The 22493-nt window shown below is 45.4% G+C and overlaps 1 protein-coding gene across 1 annotated transcript in view; it reads left to right on the top strand.

Annotated features, from left to right (window-relative positions):
* The window catches only part of AP1B1 (adaptor related protein complex 1 subunit beta 1), a 335180-nt gene that overhangs the window by 148799 nt on the left and 163888 nt on the right, over positions 1-22493 (top strand). Inside the window, exons 14-15 of the mRNA XM_069214578.1 lie at positions 18399-18428; positions 18844-18978. Coding sequence (XP_069070679.1) covers positions 18399-18428; positions 18844-18978 — 165 coding nt within the window. The remainder of the gene's footprint in view (positions 1-18398; positions 18429-18843; positions 18979-22493) is intronic.

Genomic DNA, 22493 nt, shown 5'->3' with positions numbered 1-22493 from the left:
TAATAAATTGAAAAGCTTCACCGAAAAGAGCGTCTGCATCCCTCCGCCGTACACAAAGCTGGGGAACCCAAATCAGCTAGCACAGGGAGCCTCTGTTCGGGACAATCAGTCCTCCTGGCGTTGCGTCCAACCCAGAAGAGAGTTCCTAAACCAGCCCATCCAGGCCCCCAACTTTTATAGTATTTACTAACGCCCAGGAGTCTTTTCTAGAAAAAGACCCCCTCCTTTACAAATTGTGCAATCGGCGGTACCTTGTTCACCCTTCGAGATGTCTCCTCAGAACGGGCCAAGTTCCCAGGAGAGGACTCCAAGGTGAAGCTTGCATTCCTCCTTGTGTACAGGCGCATCCCCCTGTTGTTCTAACTGATAGCTCGTGGAATGTAAATAGCGCCCTTCGTACCAGGCAGATGGAGCGAAGTTGAGCATAAAAACACCCCACCCTTCAGCTTGCCGAAGCTTGTGGAAAAACACAGAACAGTGCCTTACGCACCGAACCAGACTCGACAAAATGGAGTCGTGAACCAAAATGGAAGCGAAGGCCAATGAAAGCAGAGGCCAATGGTCCACACTCTGCACCACTGTTTACCTTGCACGTAGTGCTGCCGCATGCACGTAGTGTATGTAGCAATACATTTCCACCCTTGGACCATTTGGCCAACTTACAACTAAGTATATCCTATAAGCTGAAATGGCAATGCTCTTGGGCGACACTGAGATAGAAGGTTAGGCACACACTGAATACAACAACATAATGAAATTAAAATAACAGTTATGATAATGATTACACCAAAGATATAACGCAGTTGGCCTAAATTAGGCAGCCATCCAAAAGCCCAATCCCACCACCCCTTGTCAACATCCTGCTGCACCCCCTTCACCAACTTATGCAGGGCCTCTATGTGGGAGTTGATTGATATGGACTGGTCGGATAAATTGAAGCAACATAATCCTTCAAAATCACTGCAGCCATGGTTGTGTTTAAGCAGTAAATAATCAATAGCAGCGCGATTCTGCAAAGCAGCTCTTCTAATTCCCTGTACATCTAATAACAGCTCAGCTAAGGCAGCTGATGTATAGTTAATATTCTTGACTACTAAACATGCAAGTTTATTAATAACTCTGGTATTATATACTGCAAGTCCTGGCACCCCTACGATAGAACCAGCTAAACTAACATATTCTGTTTTGGACAGCAATGAAATTTCAGAATCACAGTCCGTAGGTAATTGAATAGTGTCTCTGGTATAGCGAGGGTGTAGAGCAGTATCCATAGGAAACATGAGAAAGCCTAAGCGTGACCAGGCACAAGGCCCTCCGGTTAGATTGGCTGGAATATAAGTAAAAGAAAGATTACCACAAGAAAAGAGCCAACCTTTAGGCAACTTAACATTTTGAATGTGGCTGGCAGCAGGCACCACATGTTGGCAAAACATCGAATTATTTACATTCAAACAGGTTAGGTCAGTCCGTGAGTGGCACAACGTCCGTTGTGCAGCAGTTAAGTTTTTGTCTCTTTTCTCCAATTTGAGCTGAGCACATTTACCTATTTTCATAGGATCACAGGTCAATGAATAGCACACATCCCCATTTGAGATGTTAAACGTGAGTATAGATGTCATGTTCCTCCACAACCGCCTGCCCACCTCCGGGCAATGACGGCAGTACTCATAGAGTGACAGATGGGAGCGAACGTCACTCACATCCACCATTCCATCCTGGTTTGTATTGTTAAAGATGTGTAATAATACAGCAGCAGGAGTGGGCACTGCCACTAGACAAGTGGTAATCAAATCTTGAACGCTTTGCATGTTACTCATACAGAAGTGAGATATATTCAGCACTTCCTGCGCTAGATGAATCCAAACATTGTTCGGTTGATGCAGCAGCGTTGGCATCTGCGGCTGACGGTTGAATTTTTGGGCTATGAGCCCCTCCCGCTCCCCGGTGGAGTCTACCGAACGGGCTCCATACACCACACTCATGGCACAGGCACTCCACAGGATGATCTGAAAAGAACAAAGGACAAAACACGTATTATCATTCTCGCAGATAGCATTTGTCAGCGGGAACATGTTCCCATTTGTCTTGACCAGGTCGCATAACTACCAGGACATTGTCTGGTCCAGTGGCGATGACATCAGCGGGTTGAGGAGGGTTATTTGGGGATTCAATCCACACTTTGGCCCCTGGGTTCTTGTCAGTAGATCCAAACCCTCCTTTGCCTCTCACAGTGAGAAGAGCTGGGGCGCTCCCCTTCTTAACAACACCTCCATAAACCGGCATGATGACAATTTGGGCAACGCGATCACCAGGTTGCACCACTAGGTCTGTGTCACCACTGTTCAAAAGAATGACTTTCAACTCGCCCTGGTAGTCTGCATCTATCACGCCTCCTAAAACTTGGATGCCCCTCAAGGCAAGCCCAGATCGAGGGGCGATCAGACCGTAATGCTCAGGGGGAATCTGAATTCCCACCCCAGTTTCAATCAGAGTGATGTCTCTAGGTTTCAATCGATGCATGTGTAAAGCATGTAAGTCAAGTCCTGCAGATTCTGGTGTAGCTCGATATGGGGCCAAAGCTCCTGGAGCTGTTTCCCAATACACAATGGTATTGCTCGTTGTAAACGGATTAATCTGTAAAGCAGGTGTCAGCATTCTCATGAGAGGTGTCTCGGCATTTGTTAGGGGTCGGTTGTTCAAAATTTGCAAAGCATCATACAAATTATCCCTCCACCCCTTCAGTGTTCCATCATTCAGTTTACGCAATTGTTCTTTCAGCAACCCATTCATTCTCTCAATCAGTCCCGCTGCTTGTGGGTAGTAAGGTATGTGAAAAATCCACTCAATATTGCGTTGTGCACAATAGTCCTGCACTAGTCTGCCCTTGAAGTGGCTGGCGTTATCACTTTGAATCTGGAGTGGCACTCCATAGTACAGAATCAACAGATCTAGTGTTTTCAGGGTGCTCTGCTGAGTTGCGCGCTTGCAGGGAAAGGCTATGAGATAACCAGAGTAAGTGTCTACCACAGTGCAGGCATACTGACACCCTCTGCTCACTGGCATTGGTCCAATGTAGTCAATCTGCCAAATCTGTCCTGGCAATTTACCTCTACCTAGCTGGCCTCTCACCACCTGTGGGACCGGTCTGTGCTGTGCATGCTGACAAATGGGACATTCAATGATCGCTGTTTTAATCAAATCTAGGGGAAGATGCATCCCTCTAATCTCAGCCCACCTGTGAGTAGCCTTTTCTCCAAGATGTCCGCATTTCTGGTGTGCCCATTTAGCCATTCCCACCAAATCAGAACTCTGCGCCTCCACTTCAGCCTCTTGAATCTTGGCTCGATCGTCTGCAAGACAATTGAACCATCGGTCTAATGAATCAGTTGGACAGTGAGCGTCCACATGATAGACAGTCACGGTGCTTTGAGGTAACATTTCCCAGATCTCCTGCCATAACTCCTTCCCCCATACCTCTTTGTTATGGATTTTGTACTGATGTGCATGCCACGTGGGAAGCCAAGTAGCTAACCCATTGGCGGTTGACCAGGAATCTGTATAAATGTGACATTTTCCGGGTAGCTCCTGTTTTAAAGCCTGATACACGGCATAAAGCTCTGCATACTGGCTACTTTTTCCCTGTCCTGTAGTTGTCAAAAGCTTCTTGGTAACAGGATTATAGGACACTGCCTTCCAGTGCCTTTTCGCTCCAACATATTTTGCTGAACCATCTGTGAACCACACATGTTTTTTGTCATCTGCAGACAAGTCTGCGAACGGCTGGCCCCACCCTACTGGGGATTCACACACTGAAGGTACATCATGCAACATTTCGGAATTCTCCACTGGAGCCTGCGCTACCTGCTCATGCAAAACGGCGGTCCCTTTTGGACCCGCTCGTGCCCTGTCCTGGACATACCATTTCCATTTTATAATGCTGGCTTCTTGCGCATGTCCAATTCTATGAGTTTTAGGGGAACTCATCACCCACTGCATGATGGGAATTTCAGGCCTTAAAATCACATTGTGTCCCAGTGTAATTTGCTCAGTATCAACCAGGGCCCAATAGCAGGCCAGCAGCTGCTTCTCAAAGGGAGTATACCGCTCTCCTGCCTCAGGTAACTTCTTTGTCCAAAATCCCAGGGGCACCCTCTTTCTTCCTTGTTTTTGCCATAAACTCCAATTGGCATACTGCCCCTGGACTGTCACATTCAATTCAATGTCTCCCTCTCGAATCGGCCACAAATCCAAAGCATGCTGAATGGCGTCTTTCGCCAATTCAAACGCGCGCTGCTCCTGCTCTCCCCATTCAAACGCATTTTTCTTTCGTGTAACTTTGTACAATGGGGCCAAAATCCGAGACAAATGGGGTATATGTTGTCTCCAATACCCGAATAGTCCAATAAAACTCTGGGCTTCCTTCCGATTTCGCGGTACTGCGAATTCCTTAATCTTTTGTTTCACTTTTGGCAACACTTCTCTGTGTCCCTGATTCCACTGAATGCCCAAAAATTTCACGCTCTGAGACGGTCCCTGCACTTTCTCTGGGTTAATCTCCCACCCTTGATTCTGCAAATGTTCCACCACCCTGTCTAGCTGAATTTGCACCTGTTCTTGCGTCTCTCCCTGCATCATCACGTCATCTATATAGTGAGAAATTTGCACTCCAGGAACCACTGGTACTTCATCCAAATGCTCTGCCACCAGCCGGTGGCAGATAGTGGGGCTATGTAAATACCCCATGGGTAATCTACAGAAGGTGTACTGACGCCCCGCCCACTGGAATGCCAGCTGAGGCTGGCTCTCAGTAGCTATTGGTATCGTAAAGAAGGCATTGGCAATGTCAATGGTTGCATACCAAGTCCCACTGTGTTTCTGTATGTTCTCAATCAAGGTAATGGTGTCTGGGACTGCTGCAGTCAGAGGAGGTGTATGTTTATTCAATTGGCGATAATCAATGCAAATCCTCCAACTGTTATCACTTTTACGAACAGGCCAGAGGGCATTATTCCACGCAGTGGTGATGGGAACTATTACCCCGGCCTCTAGTAAATCATGTATAGTCTGGCTAATCTCCTCATGTCCTCCCGGTATTCTGTACTGTTTCATTTGAATCACCTTAGTAGCTTGGGGAAGTGTTACCGGAAGAATCTTCAACAGCCCCACCCTTGCGGCGGCTATTGATATAAATCTTTTGGAACCAAATTGATAACATCCATCTTCCAAATGTAGGGTCATCCCTTTCAAAATGTCAATTCCAATAATGTATTCGGGAATGGGCACAATCAGGACAGTGTATTCTCTCTTTGGAAGTGCCCCTATTTTCATGGGAACCACTATCTGCACTGCCGGGGTTTCTTTTCCGCCCAATCCCGTAATGGTGAAGTACTGTCCCCTGAATTTTCTTGGATTGCCATGAATCAAAGTGGCCTCCGCTCCGGTGTCAACGAGGGCTCGAACTTTTTGAACATTTCCACGTTTCCAATAAATTTCTACTTTGACATGAGGTCTGTTATCTTTGCGAGCCCATCCCTGCACCGGAGTTTGGCCTGTTTCCTAATCTATTTTCACTCTGCGCACATCAGAGTCTGCCCAAGTCAAATCTGGATACAGTTTGCGGTAATTCTCAGGGAACTCCTCCTCCCTGTCTCTGCTTCGCAACCTCTCTGAGCTTACCAGCTCCCTCTCCCACTCTCTTCCTCGAGTTTTCCCAGAACCTGTCAGTTCCCGGTCTCTCTCCCTGCTCCGGGTTCCCTCTGCGCTTCGGTGCTCTTCCTCCCAATTTCCGTCCTCTGGGGATCTCTCTCTACTGTGGGGTTCTCTCCCTCTCTCTCCCTTTTCACCCTCACGCTCCTCCCCTCCTGCCTTTCTCTGGTCCACCACTTTGTTATCCTTCTTGTTCCCTTTCCTGCTCCCCTCCTTTTTATCCAAACCGCGTTTGCGGTACATTTCCCACATGTCCTTGGTGCTTATCCCATCAATTTCATTCCTGGTCACCCCATCTCGCAGCAAGGCCTGAAACATATCTCGCCTTGTCACCCTGTTGTTATCAGTACGATTCTCCGACCGTGAATTCCTCTCTGGCTTAGCCCATTCTCCTAAATCACTTAACTCACGCACCGCTTCTACCACCTGAGACAATGGGTTACCCGTCTGATTAATTAACAAAGTCATGATGACATGCTTATATGCAGGAGGAGCGGCCCTAATCAGCCGGTTTCGCACAGACACACTTAAAATTCCATTCATCAAATCATGGGCATTACCCATAAAGATAGCTGTTTTCATCCCTTCTTCCTTCAATCTCTGTACTGCATCTCTCAAAGTATACCAAGGTTTATCATTAGGCGGCCAGTCTGACTCTGTCGGATACTTCAGAGCACACCCTTGCGCAGCTAGCTCTAACAAATTGGTCATGGGACCATTCCCTGGATAGGTTCTAAACTCATTTTGAATAACCGGGTCTGTACTTAACATACAAAGCCTCGGGGCGTCGCCGTGATCCAATTGGACCCCCTGGCCCCCCATATCGTGCACCCGCACCAACCACGTAAGCAATGTTTCCCCAGACCTCTGTCGAAATCTGTCTATCACATCACTTAGTTCTTGCTGTGTATAATCCTCCAGAGCATCCAACATCACCCCTCCAGGATTAGCTGGGCTATGCTGTAACTTTCGCCGATATATGGGCTGCGCACGGACAACATTCCTGCGCTCTGTCTTCTCCTGTCTAACATCTTGGCAGTCATCGCCCCCGGACCCATCTGAAAAATCAGATGTATCCCAGATGTTTCCATCCCAAAATTCAGGGTCAAAGGCTAATCCTGCCTGAGAGATAGCTAAATGCACCTTCTTTTTATTAACTTTCCCTCTTCGTTTCTTGTGTTTATATTTAGCTACGCTAACGGCCGTTCTCTCTGCAACCAGTTGGTACATTTCCAACTTATCCCTTAATAATTTATTTTGACAAGCTAGCATGGTAGAGGAATTTCGGGCTTCTACTAACTCCTTCCCCAGCTGCTCGTGGTCTTTTTGTAACTGTAAACATTTTTCATACAACTTTCGGTACGCAGAAAGCAAGATCCAGCCTCGCCTCCCCAACGCACAAATTTCCCTTCCCTTGTCAATTGAAACTTTCTGTAAGCATATAAGAAGATCTTCAGGTTCCACATTCAACATACACGCATTCCAATTTTCACACAAACCAGCACAACGTGACCATTCCTGAGCTAAAAGTTTATACGGGGCAGTTTCCCACCCCGGTATTTCTATGTCTGGATTTGCTACATGAGAACCTGCTTTTGAGCTAGCTTTGATCTTATTAAGCATTTTCCCTTTTTCTTTTTTTCGAATCCTGCCGACTACGCCAATTTGTGCTGCTTTACTCTTCAGAATATCAAAACTATGCACTTCAGGATATTTTAAGGCACAATGTAAAGCAATCACTCTCAAACACCTTCGTAAGTAGAATAATCAAGTTTATTTAAGGGGCAAGTTCTCAGCTAGCAAAACTAAACCACACTAATATATATATATATACATCAGGAGAATAACGTGAGAATAATGATAAAGATATAAGCACTCTGTGAATAATTGCAAGAGTAAGTGCATATAATACAAGCACACACAATATACCTCAATGCTCAATAGCATGAAAATGACTGCAAGAATAAGTGCATATTACGCGCGCACACACAATATACTTCAATGCTCAATAGCATGAAAATGACTGCAAGAATAAGTACACATTACGCGCGCACACACAATACACTTAATAAATTGAAAAGCTTCACCGAAAAGAGCGTCTGCATCCCTCCGCCGTACACAAAGCTGGGGAACCCAAATCAGCTAGCACAGGGAGCCTCTGTTCGGGACAATCAGTCCTCCTGGCGTTGCGTCCAACCCAGAAGAGAGTTCCTAAACCAGCCCATCCAGGCCCCCAACTTTTATAGTATTTACTAACGCCCAGGAGTCTTTTCTGGAAAAAGACCCCCTCCTTTACAAATTGTGCAATCGGCGGTACCTTGTTCACCCTTCGAGACGTCTCCTCAGAACGGGCCAAGTTCCCAGGAGAGGACTCCAAGGTGAAGCTTGCATTCCTCCTTGTGTACAGGCAGCTTGCATTCCTCGTTGTGTACAGGCGCATCCCCCTGTTGTTCTAACTGATAGCTCGTGGAATGTAAATAGCGCCCTTCGTACCAGGCAGATGGAGCGAAGTTGAGCAGAAAAACACCCCACCCTTCAGCTTGCCGAAGCTTGTGGAAAAACACAGAACAGTGCCTTACGCACCGAACCAGACTCGACTAAATGGAGTCGTGAACCAAAATGGAAGCGAAGGCCAATGAAAGCAGAGGCCAATGGTCCACACTCTGCACCACTGTTTACCTTGCACGTAGTGCTGCCGCATGCACGTAGTGTATGTAGCAATACACTCATCAGACATGGTAGTTCCGGTTTTAACCCTTGCAGTTGGTTTCTCATACAATAAGGTGACCCATTTAATCCAGCCCTCCCCTAGTGCCATCTTGCACATCACCTCCATCGGGTAATCCCACTGTACAGAGTCAGATGCCTTCTCAAGGTCTACAGACATAATGTACGCTTCTGGCTGCTCCCAGGTTTCTGGATGATATAGTACCTGAGATTGACTGAGTTGTTCTGCTGTGGGATAAAACCATTTTGGTCTTTGTGAATGAGGGACTGCATGAGGGGGAGCAGTCTGGTCGCCAGGATTTTGCTTATAATTTTAAAATCTATATTGAGCATTGTTAAAGGGCAAAATGCAGCGACGGGGGCCCCCAGGTGTTACTGTTTGGCGAGGGGCCCAACAGTGGCTCTGCGGGTTGTATCAGGGATGCAGCCACATCTTAAGTATTCAGCCTAAGTGTTTCCAGTTTCGGCGCTTATAGTTATCCCATGTCAGTCCCAGTTGTCCCATGTCCGTCAGTTCTTTACATATCCAGGCCACTTGTCTTCTCGCTGTGCCAAGTGTAAACCGTGAATGCAGTACTAAGTGCTGCGGGGTTCCTCTCTCCCTGCTCCTCACAGGTCCCTAAAGTACTAAAATAACATATGTTGTATAGAACTCCACCGGGAGTCCTTCTGGGCCTAGGTTTTACCCCTTGCCATTGCCTTAATAACCTTCCTAATTTCTAGAGCCATTCTCATGCCACCCAGGTCTGTCCTCACTTTGTGTGCTAAAGTTGGAAGATGGAGTCCATCGAGAAAGTTGTGCAATGTGTGGCCCAAAGGAGTATTTGGTTTGCTGTACACGACTTCGTAATATTTCTGGAATTCTCGATTCATCTCTCCTGGTAGGTAAACCTATGTTCCCACCTCTGTCTTCAGGTGTGTGATGGGGGAACCCCAGGATTCAGGGCGAATCAGCCACACTAACAGCTTCCCTGATTTACCTTCCTCTGATCATGGCACCTGAACTTTTCCAGTAGGACCCCATATTGTTCTTTCATGTCAAGTAATCTTCGGTGGGTAGCTGCATCTGCGCTGAAGGAGGTCTCCAATGGATGAAGTGTGTTATCTAATGTACGGAGCTCTGCATTGAGTTTCCTACCAATGCCCACTGATTGTCCCATACAGTGACCCCTGACTACTATCTTGAAAGCCTCCCATTCTAATAAGGGGGAAGACGCGGTTCTCTGGTTCTTGTTAAAGTATTCAATGATGGCTGTGTGTAGTGTCTCTCTAAGTCCGGTCTTCCTGTGCTCTGGTTGAAGGCCCCATGTTGGGATTACTGTCTTATGCTCTATTAGTCAGTCCCTGGAGAATAGGGCTGTGATCAGACATTGTGTGCCCCAGGTACTCAGTAAAGGTTATGCACTGGCTCAGATGTTCAGAACAAAGGAAGCTATCCATCGTGTGTGAAATGCGTAAATAGGGGAGTAATAGGAGTAATCTCTTGTCTGGATGGTCTCTGTCTTGCTGGACCCTCCAGGTGTCCCCTAACCACCATCTTCAAAGCCAATCCCCAAAGCCTTTGGCCATCTTTATGAGCAGGTGTTCCCAGCAAGGGGGTGTGTGGAACTATCCAGAGTTACATCAGTTACACAATTATAGTCACCTCCCATTACTAAAGTATTACTCGCTAAGTACCCTAAGGGGGTGGACAGGGACTGGAAGAAGGAGAGCTGGTCATAGTTAGATGCACATAGACTACCCAGTGTTTTTTCTATGCCCATAAGCCTGCCTGATACCAGGACACATCATCCTTCTTTCTCAAGGAATGTGTGGGTACCCGCTCGTATCCATTACAACAGTCCTTCGGCATAGGTTGAATAAGTAGTGGTGAACAGCTTCCCCGCCATCTACGGCACAGATGTTCTATCTCCACACCTGCGAAGTGGGTTTCTTGTAACATGGCTATGTGTGCCCCTCTATGCTTCAGATAGCGGTGAACACTATAACGCTTGGGGATAGCCGCATTCCCCGTACGTCCCAGGATATGCATGTCAATACATTGTTTTTGGAGCCATGTAGTGTCACCCACACATCTCGCCAACCTTCCTGCCCCACATATTGCAGTGTGTGCCCTTCATGCCAATGTTCTAAGCACTGTTTCCCAAAGATAATTAAACAAAACCAAACCCAACTCATAACTCCCCTATCCCAGGACCGCCCAGCAACAGCCGGCCGCCCAAACCTACGAAGGATAGGAACCACGTTCATCAGGTCTGTTTCACTCAACTCCTATAGTGGGTTGAGCATGGGGGGGTGTTAAAGACGATGCCATGTGCCCCTCCGGCCAACCCAGGGGCTAGTGCCATTGGTGATTCTGAGACAAACGGGGCCCGATACAGTCCTCCGTTGCTTCCTAGTCTTTGCAGTGCATGAGTGTCCTGGTGATGATGTCAGGGCCCTGGCCATTCCTTATATGATAGCTCATAAATCCCTCACGTGGGGCAATATGGCTGATAGTCTTCCCTGGTGGCAGTCTATGTGTGTGTTGGACTGAGTTAGATGAAGTCTTCTACTGATTGCGGTGTCACTCCATGCAAAACCCCTCGCATCATGGTTGATCCGTCGGATTCCGAGTCCACTGAAAGTAGGATCAACAGAGATAGCCCTGAAAGCATTGAGATAGGGGCAGTAATCTTGGGTGAAGTTGGTTACAGGACCAACTAACCATTAGTTGTCTAACCGGTGGGAAATGTCTCATCTCTGGGACACCACTTGCCCTATACCTCTTACTTCTGCATGCCCAAATCAACCTCCGTTGCTCCCCCTCCATACCTCAAGTCTTCATTGCTGCTAAATTTGTCTGGCAGAGCACCTCAGACAAAGGCCTAGGCTGGGACAGGAAACACAGGTATCTAGACAAGCTCTTGATCATCCGGCTCATCACACCCTATATTGAAGCAGCCATTAAACTCCTAGCTGTCCTACATGTCAATTTATCCACTGTTACTGGGCACTGAGTTGGTGTTTACATGTGGCTCCATTGTGTTATACACACACACATCCACACCTCCCCTTCCATGACCTCGGATGCCAAAGGAGCATGGGCTTTGGAAGTCTATGTGCTGGTGTCCAACCTTTACTGGACTTCAGGAGCTGTTCTGGGCTCCAACAGTTCACCTCAGATTTAGTGAGGACACAGTACCCTGATCGTCTGGATGTCAGTGTGTAATCCAATCAGTCCTCCCTAGAAATTGCACCTTTTCCCATAGCAGGAAAATTAGTGTGTCATCCCAGCATTGACATATTGTGCCGTCAGGCTGGGCGGCTGATACTTTCCTTCAATAGCTGTGCTCTCTGTAATGAAGTTAATGTTCTTCTGCTGCAAAAGGGGAAGATTTGTTTCCAAGCAAACTTTCCCCAGTGCTATTGTTTTGCATCAATCAGTACTATGGATTCAGCCTGGGTGAGGCATAGCGATGACGACACCTGTTCTGAGAGTGATTGCAAGTATGAGCATTCTCCAAGCAACTGTTTGGGGCATCAGTACAGGAATGCTCTGATCCACCAGTTTAGTTGTAATAGTTCTCTGAGTTGCTTCACACAGCCATTAATAGCTAGTGGCAAGACATTTTGAACAGTTCAGTGATAATTCACAGATTGGTTTCAGATTCTAGATGCGGGTAATGAAACATTTTGTTTGAAGAAAAAAAAAAAGAGGTTAATGAAAAGGGAGATATTCTGAATTTAAACACTGGAAACGTTGCACCCAAAGGGATCAAATATATGGATTTTACATGCTTTCTGTAAGGCAAATTATTCAAGAGACATAAAATAATAAATGCACCATGGTCACAAACTAGAGTAAGTGACTTTAAAGTAAGAGGAAGAGATGAAATGGACATGATATACAGACTCTGTGAGAGAATTGGAATGTCAGTTGAAGATACCTATGAGAGAACTTGTGCTGGACTGATTCTGGTATGGAATAAATGTAGTTCTGATAGAGAATTCTTACTGTAGATTTCTCACCTTGTAAATACCCCCAAGCATCAGACTGGATCTGGAGAATTTTTGATAGCAATTCCCTTGTGTATCAATAGGTGGTGGGGTCTGAGTCGGACCTGTCCCACCTTGTATCTCATGTCTGGTCACTATATTTGCATTATCTCTGCACGCTGATATCCCCCCCGCCTCTGCCCCGAAGAAGGCCCGGTTCCAATCGAAGTTGAGGTCTCAGATCCCCGCTTTATACAGAGACCAGTCCCACAATCAATCATTGTTGAAATTGAGGTTGTCGGGTAAGTCAAAGAAGTCCACATAACACATAAAATTCAAACGTAGCTCTCCCTTATCCTGCCACTTTCTGTCTCCTGGCCGCAGAGTGGTTCCCCAGTATCTGAACAAGTTCCAATTCTGCTACCAATGTGCCCTGGGCCATTGGTGAAATAACAGCAGATCCCTCCTGCATGCCGATTGTGCCACTTTACATCAATTTGAGCAGGTTCCCTCTTCCATTTTGACTCCACTGACTCCATCGCAATGACCGATGCCACCTCCACTGCTGCGACTGACGCTGCCAGTCTAAGTCTTGATGCTGTCACCAATTCCAGAAGCAGAGCCAATTGTTTTATCGGACTCCAAGACTTATCCACACCCCTAGGGGAGCATACAGCACACCAGAATCCACATTTGGATCCTGAGTCATTCCTTCCATTATGATGATGATAATCCAGATGATGAGAGCCAACCATACCACAATGAGAATCTATTCCTCGATTTAGAAGATGCCAGTGGCCTGGACTAATCTCCAGACATTGGCTTTTTGTCTTCTAATCCTGCCAATGCAACTGAGGAGTATGCTTCCTTCGCCACTGTAATCGGGAGCGTAGCAGAAGTCTTGGAACTAACTCTGCCAATGATGGAGGTCAAAACTAATGTATTAGCTGAGATCCTGCACCTAGGAAAGACAAATCAAGAACTGCTCTTTCACTTCAGTGCAGCTCTTATGGATGTATTAATGGGCATCTATGCGAATCCGGGGCCTTGCCCCAAGGTCAGTAAGCAGCATAGGCCTTCCCTCCCCAAGGGATTTGAATTTCCTCCTGCAACATCAGACTCTGGAACTCTTTGTGGTACAGAAGTCTACATGCAGACTCACACCCTGCGAGACTGAGAGACAAAACACATTGAAACATTTGCCAAGCACATGTTTTCATCTGCCAGCCTTGCCTTTAGGTCACTTAATACCAACTGCATCCTTAGGAGATATTTGCATGTGTTGTGGCGCACACAGTGGCAGACATCTTGCGAGCTGTCCCAAATGACATTAGGCCAAGCCTATAACGTTTCATCCAAGATGGCCAGGACACAGTAAAATACTCCATACTGTCAGGCCTAGACACTATGACTGCCTGGGTAAGGCAGTTGGCACCAGCCCGGTGCTTTGACACCATGCGAGTATTCGCTTTACTGGTTTTTTTTGTTTTTTGTGGTGTTTAGTAATCTTTCATTTACTTGCCCTTTGATGGCTCTAGATCTTTTGGAGCAAAGGCAGACTCGACCCTCGCATGATTGAAGGAAAGCAAGGCCAGTGTACGCTCTTTGCTAGCTCCACCTGTCGGCAGCTCTCCCAACAATTTCGCCGCCTTTGAGGCTTGAGGGGGTATACCAACAGAGGCAATGATAGAGCATAACCCGGCAACAGAAGACCTCTGTTCTTTCAAAGTAGAGGCAAGGGAGCTAGATGCCAGCGTCAAGGCCACCAAGGATAACCATCTACCCACACCCTCCACTTGCAGCTGCCGCAAAACTGATTTGTCACCCCTTGCAACACAAGATCACTCAGTGGTAGACCACATCACCTTCTAATTTCTTGGGGTGGAGGAGCGTCACATCTAGCCAGTGGGTGCTTCAACTTGCATAATACGGTTACTCCCTTCCCTTCCTGTCTTAGGCCCTCCCTGCTCCCCTGGATATGCCACCCACACCAGAACACCTTCTGGAGGACCCACCAGTCCATACTCTGAGGAGAAGTTAAGGCTCTCCTGTACAAGGGAGCCCTAGAGAAGGGATTTGCATCAGAGATCAGACTGGTTTTTAATCCTATTACTTTCTGGTGCCGAAGAAGAACAGAGGCCTTACTCCCATCCTCAGTCTCCGCCCTCTGAACTTCTTCCTCTAGAAGAACATGTTCAGGATGCTCACCCAGACCCAGGTTGTGTGTGCCTTGGACCTAGGAGACTGGATGGTGGTGTTGGAATAGCAAGATGCCTATTTTTGCATCTCTGCCCTTCTGTCCCAGACACTACCTGTGGTTTCAGGTAGGCCAGGAGCACTTTCAGTTTTTCATGTTCCCCTTTGGCCATACCAGTGCATCTCCAATGTTCATGAAAGTGATGGTGGTGGTCGCAGCACATCTATAGAGGTTGAGAATACCAGTCTTGTTATACCTTTACAACTGGTTACTAAAGACAGGCTTGCCTCAAATGGTCATAAACTAACTCTAGATCTCTTGCATGCTGCTTATGGTCCACGGCAGGTGCGGGCTCTACAGTGGGATCTGATGTCTAAGTGGGCATCACCAAGAGAATCTAATTCATACAGGTGTCGGAGGAGACTGCAAAAGACCTATTGTGGTGGTTGCTTGACTGCAGTTAGACTGGTGGCAGACCTCCACCCTAGAGCTAATGGTTGTGATGGATGCATCGTTGTTGGGATTGGGAGGTAATCTGGGAGAAGTGGAGATTACAGGACTCTGGTCTTCGAAAGAGACTCGCCTTCACATACACTTGCTGGAGTTGTAAGATGTGTGGTTGTCATTGAAGGCATTCCTCATCTTTCAGAGTACAGGTTCTCACAGACAACCGCTTTTTGGTACTGGAACTAACAGTGAGGCATGAAGAAGTTGGGAGTCCTGTGCCAGGATGCTCTATGCTCTTTAAGTGGATGAACACTTGAGGAATTTACCTGATCACTCAGCACCTGAGAGGATCGTTAAACAATAGGACAGACAATCTCACCCGACGTTGCCTATGGATCACAAATGACAGTTGCACTTAAAAAATGGCACAAGGCATCTTCCAACAATGGGGAGAACCCTTTCTCGATCTATTTGCCACTTCATAGAACGAGCAGTGTCCAGACTTTTACCCACTGGAGTTTCCAAAGCAGTTTTCACTTGGAGGTGTCTTTCACCTGTATTAGGGCTCAGGACTCCTGTATGCCTTCCTGCCTCTGCAATCTTCTGCCCAGGGTGCTGGAAAAGATTAGAATAGACTGGGGCCTTGCAGTTCTAGTGGCGTCCGACTGGGCAAGGAGAATGTGGTACCCGGAACTTCTGGCCATGAGCATATGTCCTCTGATCTGGCTGCCCTTTCTGGAGGACCTCCTGTTGCAACAGCTGTGCCGGGTCTTGCATGCAAGCATTCTCAAACTACACCTCCATGTGTGGAGATTGAACTGCAACAATTAGTTCTTGGCATCCTCCTGGAAGCCAGGCTTCCATCCACAAAAACTGTATTTGCAGGACACTGGGAGAAGTTTGTTGTCTGGTGCTACTCCTGTGACATTTGACCTCTGACATCCTATTGTTTTGTCTATTATTAGCCCAGCATGGCCTTGTTGTGGTAACAGATAAGGATTATCTTTCGGGCCTTTTGACTGTTTTATGTTTCGTTGCACCCTTTCATATCACCTGTTGTGATGTATTTCTTAGAGGGACTGTTCATTATGTTTCTACCAACACCCTTTGTGATGCCAGAGTGGGACCTTAATTTGGGTCTCACCTACTTCGTGCACACCCTTTAAACAGATGCAGAGCTGCTCCCTACCTCTGTCGACAATAAAAAAACAGTGTTTCTCGTCGCCATTACCTCTGCCCGGCAAGTGAGCGAACTCCTGGTCTTGTCTGCGCAACAGCCATATACATCATTCTTTCTGGACAAGCTGGTCCTACAGGCAAAAGTGTCATTTTTGCCACAGGGTGTCGGAATTACCCTTCCACATAGGGTAATACATCACCTTGCCGGCTTTCTATGCCCCAGCTCACCCATCCAAGAAGGAGGAACAACTACATCAGCTTGACCCTAAAAGGGCACTCCATTTTTACATTGATCAGACCAGAAACCATTGATTCGATGATAAACATTTTGTGGGCTTCTCTAGAGCAAAAAGGGGAACCTGTGCAAAAAAGAAGCATCTCCTATATGTTTGTTTTTTTCATTAATATCTGATATGGGCTAGCTGAAAAGCAGTTCCCAGAAGGGTTGCTCAATATTTCCTTGAGAGTAAAGGCCGCTACTGCTGTGTTAGCGGGCGATGTGCCAGTCTCCGACATCTGCCAAGCTTCTACATGGGTGTCCTTCCACATGTTGATCAAACACTGCTGTCTGGATAGCAAGGGTCAGTGGGGTGGGCACTTCACCCAGTCTGTCCTGCAGGATTTCCTGATCTGAGCCATTCCACAGACCCACCACCTGTGGAGGTACTGCTCTAGTATCTATTCATAAGGTGAGGACTCGACTATTAGAAGTCTATCAGAAGAACAAATTACTCACCTTTCTCTGGTTAGAGTCTGTCTAATTGCAGATCCCCCACTGACCCACCCTTTTCCCCGTTCTATAGATTGGATTTATACTGTCCTTTAAAAATATCCCAATCTAGAGATCTGCACACTGGCATATTCTGATGTCTATGGGTTCCGCATCTAACAACGTGGACCGAGATCAGTAAGAAACTGATATCAGCACATGCAGGTGGCACAGATATAGTGGCCCAGACGTCCTACCTGGGTGGGATGGATCTGCAGTGGAGCCACACAATGCCACTTACAGACGCATAAGGGAATTTCTATCAAAAATTCTCCAGGTCCAGTCTGACTCCTTTGGGTATTCACAAGGTGAGCAATCTGTGGTTAGAGTCTCTGACAGAAAAGGGGATACTGAAGTAACTGGTTCTACATGGTGAGGATATAGTAACAACCACAATGTAGGTTAGGTTTAATGTTTGTGTGTTAACTGTAATTGGGTGACCTCCTGTTCAAGGGTCGAGGTCTCTGAAATGTACAGAGGACATTGCCGATAACATATGAAAAATTAAAAAGGCTTACTAGAGGATTAAAAATAATTTGTTGGAAGGTTAATAAACATGAATGATTGTAATACACACATTGAAGTGGCGGTTTCCCAGGCTTTCCTCCTAGAGTGGTTACTGCCACGAGTCTTTCAAGAGCTGGAGAGTTTGTAGAAACATATGCATTAGAATAACAAGGTACTGACTTTCAGGAAATCGCCTTTCCTCCTCACCTTTCTAAGATCGGCATCATTTTTCTGATGGCATTTCTCTGGTGTTTAGCTCTGTCTCCTAGCTTCTTTGAGTGGGAAAATTGAGTAACACTGAAACCGTTGGCATTTTATGGACTTCCAGTGCTACATTGGGTGAAGCCCTGCAGCTTTGTAATTGGGGTAGTAGCGATACCCCTTAGTGCCCTCTGCTTAAATGATTATGTTCCTGGATCCTGTCAGGTTCCTCCTATATTTCAAGAGATGATCTTTCTATGGGAAAATAAAGTATCTAACAAGTCACTTGTTTTTCAGATTAGAATGTGATGGCACATGATACTGTCAGACTTTTTTGTTCTACATATTTTACAGCCTATTCTTAACAGACAGGCAGTGTGTGGCCTGCAGGTTTCACTAGTCAGTCACTTTAATCAATTTGTTTTTGCAAGGTAAATGTTAAATGAGCGTCCTAGAGCTCAATTATCCCTAAAAGTTACATGTGTTCTCAGTTAACAATCCATGACTCTAAAAAGCTTCTCTGTATATAGATCATTGGTTAAGAGTGTGGTGACTATTCTGTTTTTGACTATGAAAACTGATATGTGGTGGGTTGGAGGGTGCAGGTGAGGTGCTTGATTGCACGTGTAGTATCTGCATGGGTGATGTCCTAATGTTTTCTAACTGTTTTGTTTAATTATGGTGCAGCTTGGAGGGGATGTAGGCGGAAGTCCTGCGGTGAGTATGATTCATTGAGCTTCAGGCTCCTCTAGTATCATATTTCCATTCCTGTCCCCACTTCTTCATATCCATTTTCTACTGTTCCCTCTTCCTCTTGTCTCATCCTTCCTTTGCTTCACCCTCTTCTCTGTTCCCCTTCTCATCCTACCCGACCACAATTGTTACCCTTTCTGCTTTGTCCTCTTCCCCTCCACTTTAACCATTTTCACCTTTCTATCATGCTCCTTTGATCTTCTACATTCTCCCCCTTCTGTTGATTTGTTCTATCACATAACCTGTTGCAGTTATTTTCCACAGTCCGTACTGCATTGGTCCCATTTTTCCTTCACTGTCATGTTTTAACTGTCATTCAGATCATCTTTTTTATAATTTTTATCTCTTCCTTCAGTAACTATATCTATTTTCTTCCTAGATGGGCACTGGTTTTGCAGCCCCTGCAGTTATGCCTGTAAATCTTGGTGCACCACTTAGCAGTGGACTGGGCGATCTTTTTGAACTGACTGGTGGTGTGGGACCTGTGTCTGGAGCCCAGGTTGCACCAAAATCGGTGAGCAATTTTCAGTCATGTTGAGGAGGTTTTTGCATTATATGGAAAGCAGTCTGATCTACATTGCTCTTACCCCCACTCTACACTTCCTTCATCTCCTAAAGTCACAGTCACACCTACTAAACCGTCCTCTGAGTGTGAAGAGGCTACTATGTGTCTTTCAACATTTTGCTCTTTCTATCATTTTGTTAATTCACCTCAGGATAGTGAAATGGGAAGTGTTCTGCTTGAATGTTCATATGTCCTTCTGTTTTCTGGTCAGAAGATGTATAATGTTCTGACATCACCTTGTTCAATCTTGTTACTACTGTCAACAAACAGAATTCTTCCATGAATTGTTTAACGTTAAGTGGAACCTGAGCAAATTAACTGTTAATTCATTTTCCTCTTGTGCCAGATGTCTGGTTTCTGATTCCTCTTTTAAGGTTTCCTTCTAGGGTACTCAATTTATGTTACAATAGAACAGATTTATTCAAGTGGTGTATTGAAACAAGCCCTTTTCAATATTTTGCTGCAAAGTAAACTCCCAAAATGCAATCCACCTTCCTCATTTGCTGTTCACTTTTTAAGCCTCCTATTTGGTAAGGCAGGTTCTTTGTAGTAGCAGGTGAACATAATTCTATTTCCATCATTCCAGGGAATTGGCCCTAGTTTGTTTTGATAAGTTCTAACACGTTGCTGTTGATGCTGACTTTTACCATTTCGTTATTAATGTACTGCTGCATTTTTGCTATATTTCCATTCTCCATTTTTTGAATCACTGCTGTCTACTGATAACGTATTTTTGACTGGGCAGTCACATTCAAGTTGATGAAGCTACGTGAATGAGTGGGTCTTATCTTTTCAACGTTATCAGTAAATGTATGGGTTTAGCTGCACACAGCAGTTTATTCAACTGAATACCCTTCTAATCTTCACATCTTGACAACTGGACTAAAGCACACATTAGGCTGGCTAGTTACTGACCCCCTGGGGACTGTCGTCTTGACTAACATTACAAGCTGCACTTTTGTAGTAACTTACACTTTGGTAGTAATTCCCTACCTCCATTATTTTGTAGGGAAGCGTGTTGCAGTAACAGTGGGTTGCCATGTGTAGTGCTGGACCTACTACAAAAGTGTACTTTCTATGAGTATCAGGCCCATAATCATAAAGAGGCCTTCCTGAGTCTTCTGTCTGCTGTCCCAAGAACCCTTCTGTGTGACAAGTCCATAAGTGGGTCAAAATGGTGGGAAATGTTTGCCTCCCTTTCAGCCCTTTGCCACTTCAGTTCCTCCTCCCTTCTTGCTGGAATATAACCATTTGGACTGGGTGAGATTGTCAGAGCACAATTATCAGTGGGTCAGGAGGCTGAACAGAACAGGACACTGGTCACTGCCAGTAGAAAAGAGGGAACAGGCAACCCAAACAGAACAGTACGGTGGAGTGTTAAGTTTCATCCTTTACAGCACTGACTAGCTGGTGATGGAATTATCAGGTCAGTCTTTTTTAAATTATGCTACAAATATGAGCAAACTGCTGTCAAAGTGTTTGTTACCAAGCTATAATAACTTGCAGCCAGTAAAGGTGAAAATGGTAAATTGCCACCTCTCTATAAAGGGCCTAAAGTGATACAGAAGATGTCTAGGCCACCTATTTGGAGTTGAAAAATCAAGAGTCTTTGAAGATGACAGTGGACCAATTGTTTGAATTTCTCTTCCCACTAGGCAGCCCTGTAACGCTGATCTTGTCACTTTTTGAAGTCAGTTCTGAAAAGGCTACTTGAATGTCTCAAAGAAAGTGGGCTGCCTCCTCAGTGTTTTGAGCATTCGCCAGCCTCTACCTGCTCTGCTATTGGATCAAATGGTTCCATTTTAGTCACACTGACAACAAGCTGACTTGCAGGCAGTGCCTTCCAAAGAATATTATTGAGGGCACCAGCACATTAGTAACAATCTCTACAGACCATTGTAAAAGATGCATCTCCCAGACTTCGGGGGTGAAGAAGGGGCATTTTTCATGTTCAAGGCACATTGTTTCAGAAAGAATAAAAAAAACATGTCAGTCTACTCAAGCTGAGGGCTGTACACGTGGCCCTAAAGTTGTTTTATACCTTAAATGATATCAAAGTTAACTGTATTTCAGACAGACCAAGCCACCACGGTGTGCTGTCTATAAACAAAAATGGGGACCAAGGTCAAGAGTCTTGTCCCTACAAGTGCAGACCATCAAGATCAAAGCTGGACACCTTCCAGATTATGAATCGGTGTTGTTTGTAAACCATACTGCTACCATACTAGGATTTTCTGGCACTAGGAGGATTGGTTGGAGTCAGTAGAAGGAGGATCTGGTGGAGCAGATATAAGAAACTTAGAAAAGTTCTAAGTATTGACAAACTTGCAGAAGGTAAAATAGCTGGATTTGCACTGCAAATTAAGATATAGTGAGTTGGATGCTTGCAGGCCAAGTTAGAAGAGAGCAGCCGCAAATGTCTACTTTTGTCACAAAAGCTACATGTGGTAGATTGGCTGTAGTAGAATGACGTGTTCTGGATGGAATGAATGGGCTAATCTGCTCTTGAATGAAGAGCAGGCCCTTCCAGTGGAAGACGCGAAGACATATGCACAGTTCTATCAAAATGGAACATTTCTCAGTTGGAAGCCAGCATGGCAATACCAGATACAGAAAATTAAAAAATCAGTTGGTAGACCATTGATGAGCGCTTTGAATCGGTTTTTGTCTCTAAATGAGGTTAGACTGTACCTTACGATAAACAGAATTGCCATAATCAAGGCAAAATGGTATGATAGCCTGGACCATGGTATTACCCCAGCTAGGAGAAAAGAGAAGGATGACTTTATAAATCACGCTCATAAAGAAAACAATTATGGAAAAAAGATAGTTGTTGTGATTAACAAATTGTAAAATAATAATAATAAAGTGAACACACTCCATCATCATCAATAATCTTTATTCGGTATGAAGTAATCAACCATACAAATGAATAAATAACACATATACAAATACATAGATAACACCCAGAAACCATCCATCAATATTTAAATACCATAAAAATTTCATTAACAGGTAATTAAAAATGTCAGAATTAAAAATTATAAAAACATAAATTGAAATACTCGAACCTATTCCGCCAGTAGATAGCACCTTTCAAAAAGGAACCCAGCCCACTCCACACCAATGCATCCGAGGCCATACTTAGCCACATAAAAGCTGGTTGATATTTCACAAATCCCTTCGACCTCAGCAGGGGGAGTAAAAACCGATGCCTAAAAGGTGCATAAAAGTCACAAAACAAGGTAAAATGAACTAGAGTCTGGGCAGACACACCATCACAGGGACAGAGGACAATAGATTTTTCATCATACTGACCCAGTGGAAAACATAAAGTTCGATGGCATATGTTGCTGCAGATACACATGTTTGGCACAGTCCGCTGTCTGGTGTTGGGCTCGGAGTATTACAAGTTGTTTTTCTTCGAAGAAGTCTTTTTGGTCACGGGACCGAAGGACTCCTCC

Source organism: Pleurodeles waltl, chromosome 11, assembly GCF_031143425.1.
Source record: "Pleurodeles waltl isolate 20211129_DDA chromosome 11, aPleWal1.hap1.20221129, whole genome shotgun sequence".
Taxonomy (NCBI): domain Eukaryota; kingdom Metazoa; phylum Chordata; class Amphibia; order Caudata; family Salamandridae; genus Pleurodeles; species Pleurodeles waltl.
Note: the sequence above shows the minus strand (reverse complement) of the source record. Positions and strands in the feature narration are given on the sequence as shown.